The sequence below is a fragment of the Plecotus auritus genome (genome assembly GCF_963455305.1).
Source record: "Plecotus auritus genome assembly, chromosome: 9".
NCBI lineage: Eukaryota > Metazoa > Chordata > Mammalia > Chiroptera > Vespertilionidae > Plecotus > Plecotus auritus.
In genome coordinates, this window is record NC_137783.1 from 61827702 (window position 1) to 61836011 (window position 8310).

General features: G+C 53.9%; 1 protein-coding gene across 1 annotated transcript; it reads right to left on the reverse strand.

The window, feature by feature from the left end:
* Positions 1-1899: 1899 nt before the first annotated feature.
* FAM25A (family with sequence similarity 25 member A) lies at positions 1900-5251 on the reverse strand. Its single transcript, XM_080688438.1, has 3 exons — positions 4259-5251; positions 3018-3080; positions 1900-2082 (listed from the first exon to the last, which is right to left on the reverse strand). Exons 1-3 carry the CDS (start codon positions 4329-4331, stop codon positions 1949-1951), a joined length of 270 nt encoding a protein of 89 aa, XP_080544564.1. The 5' UTR covers positions 4332-5251; the 3' UTR covers positions 1900-1948.
* Between the last annotated feature and the right edge of the window lie 3059 nt (positions 5252-8310).

Genomic DNA, 8310 nt, shown 5'->3' on the forward strand with positions numbered 1-8310 from the left:
TGCCTGGATAGCAAAGACCTACCTAAGAAAGTTGCCCTCCAATGTGTGAGGGAATGACTCAGCACAGGAAACCAGGGTGTCTGCCTTCTGAGGTCTAACCCCAAAGCCTCCAACCCTGGCTTCTGTTCACAAAGCTGTAGTCCACTCTGCCCTCCCTCAATTGGAGCACAAGCTGAGTGGCTGCACACAGAATTGTGTGTGTTGGCCCTTTAAGAGGGTGACTGCATTTTCAGCAGTCTGGCAGACAGCAACCCTGCCATTTTTCATAGCCATGTGAAAAATATGTGGGCACCTTTCTCAGTTCTGATGGTCTCTTCTGGGGGGCACAGCTTGAGAATTAGACCCCAGAGTTCTCAGTGGCAACCCCCAAACCTGAAATATGTCTCCAGAACTTCAGCTGCTGTCTGTGGGAGCCTGGCCAGCTCTTTCGTGCCTCTGCCCTTCCTACCAGTCTCTATGCAGTGTCCACTTTCTGTCCTTGGTTATCAGGGTTCTCTCCAGCTAGTCTTCATTTGATTGTTCAGGATGGTATTTTTTAATTTATTTTAGTTGTAATTACTGTTTGGTCCAGGGAGCATGTCTGTGTAGCATCCTCATTTACTTTTTAAAAATCCAATGTTAAACTAAATGCTACTTAAACATATGTTTAACCTTAATGGTAATGTCGCACTTGTGGCAGGAAGGAGAGAAAGCCAAGTATTCTTACCCACCAATTAGGCCTATACAAGTGTCAGAAGTGCGATCCAACAGTGGCTTCAACAGCCAATAAGCAGTAGACTCATTCTTCCTTGGCCTGATTTTGTGACTGACCAGCAGACAAGCTTCTCCAAAGCCTCTTTCAGAATGTGAAGCATCTCAAGCTGTCTGAACCTGTCCTGCTGGCCTGTCAATCAGGTTGGTCTGTGATCTTCCTGAATCCTGTAAGAACATTTCAAGGAAAACCCAAAGAATATGTAAGCTGAATTATGGTCCTCCCGTGGGGCATCCCAAAGCACTGAGGTGTCTGAAAGCTACATATAGTTTCTGGGAAAAGAATCTTCAAAGAAATGTCGCACAGCCCTAGCTGGTTTGGCTCAGTGAATAGGGCGTTGGCCTGCGGGCTGAAGGGTCCCAGGTTTGATTCTGGTCAAGGGCATGCACCTCAGTTACAGGCTCCCAGACCTGTTTGGGGGCGTGGGAGTGGCAACCAACCAATGGGTTTCTTTCACATCGGTGTTTCTCTCTGTCTCTCCCTCTCCCTTCCACTCTCTCTGAAAATCAATGGGAAAAATATCCTCAGATAAGGAAAGGAAAGGAAAGGAAGGGAAGGGAAGGGAAGGGAAGGGAAGGGAAGGGAAGGGAAGGGAAGGGAAGGGAAGGGAAGGGAAGGGAAGGGAAGGGAAGGGAAGGGAAGGGAAGAAAGAAGGGAGGGCCGAAACCGGTTTGGCTCAGTGGATAGAGCGTCGGCCTGCGGATTGAAGGGTCCCAGGTTCGATTCCGGTCAAGGGCACGTACATTGGTTGCGGGCACATCCCCAGCGGGAGGTGTGCAGGAGGCAGCTGATCGATGTTTCTCTCTCATCGATGTTTCTAGCTCTCTATCCCTCTCCCTTCCTCTCTATAAAATATCAATAAAATATATTTTAAAAAAAAAAGAAAGAAAGAAGGGAGGGAGGGAGGGAAGGAAGGAAGGAAGGAAGGAAGGAAGGAAGGAAGGAAGGAAGGAAGGAAGGAAGGAAGGAAGGAAGAAATGGAGCAATTCTTAAAGAGGTCCTTGCTGAGATGGGTAACGCTTAGTGTGAAAGCACCACATCTGAATAACGGGACTATCTGACCCCCAGCGGGTGTCAATGTTTTAGAGCAGGTGACAGGACATAGACAGTGCTTCCACTGTACAGGAATAAATCCAGGGCAAAGTGTACACATTTCACAGTTTTTTATTGAGATTCAGGAAGGGTCTGCGGGCATGGTCACTGTCCCAGTTTACCCAGGCCTTCTGCTGCATGGGTGACAGCATTTGTGACTGTGTGGGTCACAGTCTCAGTGACTTCCTTTACCACTTTGTCCCCTGACTCCTGGGCCTTCTTGAAGGCTTCGGCAATGGCTGTCAGCAAGAAAGAGGAATAATGTCTGGGTGAGCAAAGTCAACATTCGAGCCACTTGCTGGGCTGTGGCCCCTGCAGTGGCCAGCGGGATGTGGCTGTCTTCCTGGGCCATGCCCTAGAGGAGCCCCAGTGGGGTGGAGGGCAACAGAGCTCCTGAGGAATGTGTGCAAATTTTGTTTTATTTCCCCAAACAGCTTGCATTTCTGACTTCAGTTGTGAGTGAAACTGAGCGCCTGCTCACAGGGTGGCTGCCTGCTCACATGCCTTTTCCTATGAACTACCGCTATATCTCCTGACCATTTCTATGTTGGGTTATCATTTCCACTACAAATATTTCCCCTCAGCTTGTGGTTTTTCTTTGGCTTAGAGTATAATTTTTTTATTATGGAAAATTTGAAATATTATTGTCAGATTTATCTAACATTTCCTCTATGGTTGTTGGGTTTTCTGTCATAGTTTAAAAAAAAAAGACCCTCCCCACTCTGAGATTATGCTAAAATCTCCTGTGCACTCCTCTAACAATTTAATAATTTCATGTATTTATATTTAAGTCCTTGATTCACTTGGAATTTATTTTGTTGTAAGGAATGAGGTGCACTTATACTTTTTATATAGTTGTACTCACAGTACACATACAAATACAAACATTTATGTAAATATGCATTTATATAAGTGTATAATTTTACGTCTTGAATGCTTTGTCCCAGCGAGCTGCCGCACTGCCTTTTGTGACATAGTCTCAACGTTCCACAGAGAGGCCTGTTGGGCTGGGTTAGTAAGGTTGGCCTTAGTAAGGTTGGCTCTGTGGCCTCAGATGGTGTGATAATTGCATGCCATCCGAAAGGGTGCAGCATCTGGGTCAGGGTTAGTCAGAGAGCAGGCTGCTCCCAGCTCCTCGCTTCCCTCCTCCCCTCCTTCCCAGCCCCCACCATACCTTTCTCTCCAGCCTCCTTGGCATGCTCCACCACCTCCTTCACCACCCCCTCCACAGCATGAACTGAAAAGGTGAGATAAGGCCAGAGTGAGAGCCCGTGCTGGGCAGCTCCTCCTCCCTGCAGGGCTCAGGCAGCGCTGGGTGCCCTGAATGCAGCTCTGGGTGCTGCCCCAGCCAGGACCGGCTGGCTCAAGGGAAGGACCCTCAACTTGCTTCTTGAGGAGGATGTTGTGGGGAGGGTCTGGCTGCTGGGAGAGAGGCCGAGTTAGACAAACAAGAGCACAGAGCCCTCCATGCCCCTCAGCCTGGGGCAGCCTGGAATGCCAACAAGCAGGCCCTCCTGCCAGCTAGGAACTGGTGCCAAGGCTGAGCCTGTTTCCCAGGTTATCACACCTCGCAGGTGTGCTGCCATCCTGCCTCAAACCAGATGGAGACTGCAGGGGATGCCAAGTCCAGAGCCTCCTACAGCAAAACCAGTTCCCCAAAGCCGTTCCTCCAGCAGCAGGGACTGTCTGCCCACCTCGGAGTGTGAGTGACAGCCTGCTAGGACCCTAGGAATCGGAGTCAGGGGAACTGGCCCTGATATTAAAACACCCCTCCACTGCCTGGTTCCTCATCTATGAATGGGAGTCCTAGGAACGCAGAGGCCAGTGAAGGAGGAAAGAGGACGCTCAACACTGGCACAGAGTTAACCAATGAAATATGGACATAAGCCGCCATTTAGAAAGAGAACAGCAAACTTAAACATCATTTGGTGGGACCTGGATCCCCTCCCCAGCAGAGCTGCTGGCGTCTGCATACAAAAAGGGCTTCCGGGCCTTCCTTTGCCTGTACAGAATATTCCAATTAGGCTGCTGGGATGGGAAGGCTCCCAGGTTTCCAGAAGGAAGTGTCCAAGCCACCAGCTCCTCCCCTGGTGTGAGCACTGCACTCCAGTTCCAACACACCATGGCCCTAGATCTCCTGGCAAAGCTGGGCTCCCCTCCATCTCCACCCCCCAGCCCTACCCGGGGCTTCCTCTGAGATGGCCTCCCTCCTGCCCTCAGCCACAGGGACCCTCCTGGCTCTACCCCAAACAGCCCTCCTCAGCTTCTGCACCCTCTCCCCATCCTAGCCTTATGGGTCTGATTGCCCAGGGCTCCTCATGGGGTCAAGGCCTGCCCCCAAACTGCGGGGATCCGCTTCGAAACAGGCCCAAGCAAGTGGGTCCCCAGCCCCCAGCCTGAGCCCCAGGTCCTTACCGGCTTCCTCAGTGGCCTTCTCAGTGCGGTGGGCCAAGCCCTCGGCAGCAAGCTTCCCCAGGCCTCCCAGCATGGCGCAGCGACCGTGACGACCAAGGAGGATGCTGGGGCCCGGGCCAGTGCGCTTTTATAGCCGCCTCTGGGGCACCAGCCCTCCCGGCGGCAAGGTCAGCGGTGAGTCAGGGCAGGCGGCGGCAGGAGGAAAGGCTGGGTGGGGCCACCCTAATGCTCTGGCTGGGGCACTGCACCTCTGGCAGCATGAGACCCCGTACCCTGCCTTCTGGGACCCTGTGAGGGCCGGGGACGGGGACCAGGACCAAGGCCAGACAAGAAGGTCAGCCGGGGGCGCGCTCCTCCGGGCAGAGGCCGAGTTCCTGGAGGAAGAGACACGGCAGCAGCCCGCCCTCCCCGCCTCCAGCTCCCCACAGCCCACTGGGGCAGCCAGACAGGCCGCGGCTCCAGCCTGCTGCTCAGGGTCTCCGTGGGGCCTAGCCAGGGGCTCGGGATTCCGTGGGCCTGGGGACCTGCGTGACCCCTTTAGGCCAAGAACACAAGCGGAGTGGAGGCCGCTGCCTTCCCCACTCCCAAGAGCTCCGCTCCTCAGTGTGGCGCTGCAGCCTCCATGCGACAGGTGGGGGCTCCGGGGTGCCTTCCGAGCAGAGGAGGCACATCGAGGCGGTCCTGCCGGCGGTCAGCTGGCCCAGCACCGAGCAGCCAGCAGCTGCGGGAAGCAGCCCTCCTGCACCTCGGGGCCTGGTCTCTCGGGAAGGCCCTGTGAGGGCAGCAGTGCCCACCAGGAGGTCCCAGAGGAGTAAATGGGGACTCCACACCCCCTCGAGGGGCTTCAGGCCCTGGCAAGATCCCCAGGAAGCCGCTCTACCAGTCCCTGGTGAGTCAGTCACAGGCTCCTATAGGGGCCAGGCTGCCTCCCCAGTTACTCAGTACCTGAGAGATGCCTCAAGCCCGGGCCACGTGCTCCTTCTCTTAGTCAATAGCCCAACCTGAGCCTCAGTTTCCTCAACCATAAAATGGGGACAGCATGCCTTCCTGGCCATGTCACCAATAGTTGTTGAGATGATGTGTGCAAACTCCTGGTAAACTCCTGTTCCTCCCCCTTGCGCGGCTGTGCCAGGGAGGGGCTGCTTGGCAGTGAGCCTGACTCACCAGTGGGCGGGCCAAAGGGTGGTGAGGTGTGAGGCTGCCACAAGCCACCGGCTGGGGGTCTTCACCCCGGGGCAGGAGTCATGGAGGGCAGGTCCTTCACTGCAGGCCTGGGGCGGGATTCTAAGGCTGCATCCCCCATGGGTGTTGCCTTATCCCTCAGAGCTGCCCTGGCCCAGGCCTTCCCAGCCCGGGTCCCCAGCGCTGCCCTCCCACGTTCCTACGTGGTCCTGGATGGCCCCTAGGCTGTGGCCAGCCCTGGCAGCAGTGAGACTGTGAGCAGCAGGGACTCTGGGCCACAGGTGCCGTCTCCCTTGGCAGGAGTGGCTGGTCTTAAACCACTGGGAGATGTCTTCTTAAGAAAAAGAACATAACACTGCAACTCTTACAAGTTTCACAAATATACAGGCTGGGGCAAAAGTAGGGTTCCAGTTATTCATATGGAAAAGAATACAACAATAAATAATAATACAAGAATAGACCCTTGTACTCACAACTGTAACCTGACTTTTGCCCACCGTGTATGATGACTCTGTGGACTCGGAAGGGCCAGGAGCACAAGGGCCCTGGACCACAAGCAGGTCCGATGACTCTGTTCTCTCCACGTTACAGCCAAATACCAGAATGTTCTGCGCAGGGCATCCAGGCAATGCTACGGGTGGGGGACTTCTGGGTCATGACTGGTGGGAATTGGGCCGAGACCCAGAGGGATGTTCCCTGGGCCCATCAGAGCCCCTTTCCTCTTCGCTCTGAGGTTGTCTGTGTCCCCCACCCCGCAGGCTCTTCTTTGTGCCCTTTTCCTCCAGGCCCCACCCTGAGATACCCTTAACAATCCCCCTCTCCTCAGGAGCTCACCGGCTCCTCCAACGGCCCTTGTCAGGACTCGGCCACTCAGCAGAACTGAGCCCATGCCAGCCAGAGCCTGCCCACTACAGCCTGCAGCCGCTGCTGCCCTCACCACGTCCTCTCCCCGGGGAGCCTGCTCCTCCTTAATGCACCGTCCTGGTGTGAGCACCACACTCCAGCTCCAACACACCATGGCCCTAGATCTCCCTGGGCCAGGCTGGGTCCAAAAAATCCCAAATGCCAACAGGGAGAAAACAAGAATCCTCAAGAGGCAAGCTGCATAGGGCCAGACCCGAGTCCAGGCCTCAGTGCTCTGGCCCAAATGCAAGCCCACTTGGCCTTAGCTCCAGCTGAGACCACCGACCTGTCCTGTGAGCCCAGCCCATGGCTCCCTGAGGGTAGACTCTTTCCAGCTGGAGAGCGGGGAGCAGGCCTAGACCCTCCTGACCAGGGCTGGATTCCTGGCAACTCCCACAAGGAATAACAATACCCTCCCAGACACCTAAAATTAACACAAAGTAAAACTGAATGTAAAGTAATTGAAAAATAAAATTAAAAAGAAGCATTACCTGCCTGGATGAGGTTGAGGATGGCTCAGGAGGGAACCGCCTGACCCTGGAAGGAGCCTGGCCTGCTGGGCCCCTGTGGAGAAACCCTTGAACATAGTCCTGAGTCAGAAGGTCAAGTCCAGCCCTGGGGCAGGGAGAACCAGGCATTGGCAGGAGCTAACTAATTCTCCATGTGGAATTTGCTCAACAACCCTTTGGCAAAAGACCAGTTGCCTGCATCCAGTCAAGGAGAGCCAATTTTTCAAATAGCAATTTGCCAACTTAGCAATTACCAATTAAGGGGGGAATTGTTTGTTTTCAGTACTTAAATACTTAGGGCCGTCTTATGTCCAAAGCATGATGATTTCTTGTGTGATTCGAACTGGAGATGTCATGGATGTCCTGTTTCATGACTGTCCATCCTGCCTACGCTTCTCCAACTTCTGCTTCATGGATTTGAGCTCACAGTATATTACGAGCCCACATCTCCTACACACACTGACCCCTCCCAGTCACTGGGGAGCCAAGCCCAGGTCCGGGAGACAGTCACCAAAGAAGGACTTCCCCAGCATGTCAATACCCACATGTCAGTCAGGTTCCTGGTGAGAATCAGAGGGCGCATCAAAGGCACACCTGAGGAGAGGGACTGTTCACACAGGTGTGGGCAGACTTAAGGGAAGGGATGTGGGAGGGCGAGGTGCCAGAGACCAGCAGTAGTGGGAGTCGTTACCTCCCTGGACCTGGGAGCAGGGGAGGGGCGGCACAGACCCTGAGGAGAGCTGTGCCTGTAGGAGAGGGTCACAGGACAGAACTGCAGCCACAGGCAGAGAGCACGGCTACCGCCACACCCTGTGCAGCAAGGAGGGAGCAGGGCTGTGTCCCTCTCCTCCCCCTCTCCAGCCTCCTACTGCTATTTCCCCATTCGCTGAGCCAGCGGAGGCCGAGGCTGAGGAAGCCTGGGTAATGCAGTTCAAGAGGGAAGGTTCCCAGGGCTCAACCACTGAGCCACGCTGCCGGGCCATCAGTGGGTCTTATGTGCAGTGATTATTTCTGTGGTGTTTGCCTAGTGGTGATTCACTATTTCCCATTTCTTCTACATTAATTAATTAGAATTCTGCAGTAAAAGTTGCCCCTTCTCCGCCGAAACCGGTTTGGCTCAGTGGATAGAGCGTCGGCCTGCGGACTCAAGGGTCCCAGGTTCGATTCCAGTCGAGGGCATGTACCTTGGTTGCGGGCACATCCCCAGTAGGGGGCGTGCAGGAGGCAGCTGATCGATGTTTCTCTCTCATCGATGTTTCTAACTCTCTATCCCTCTCCCTTCCTCTCTGTATAAAAATCAATAAAATATATTAAAAAAAAAAAGTTGCCCCTTCTCCACATTTATTTAATCCATTAGTTACTCATATCAGTATGGGTTCATGAATAGAATATTTATCTTATCCTATAGGTTAAAACCCAATAACATCATTATTTATTTTGTGGCTCAAATCAATCCAG

What these genes read in the sequence shown, in the direction of transcription:
- FAM25A (XM_080688438.1), bottom strand. Translation starts at nt 4,331, where the DNA reads ATGCTGGGAGGCCTGGGGAAGCTTGCTGCCGAGGGCTTGGCCCACCGC. An exon ending in GAAGGCCACTGAGGAAGCCG is followed by an intron (nt 3,081 to 4,258) that starts GTAAGGACCTGG and finishes TCACCTTTTCAG; the next exon opens with TTCATGCTGTGGAGGGGGTG. An exon ending in CAAGGAGGCTGGAGAGAAAG is followed by an intron (nt 2,083 to 3,017) that starts GTATGGTGGGGG and finishes TCTTGCTGACAG; the next exon opens with CCATTGCCGAAGCCTTCAAG.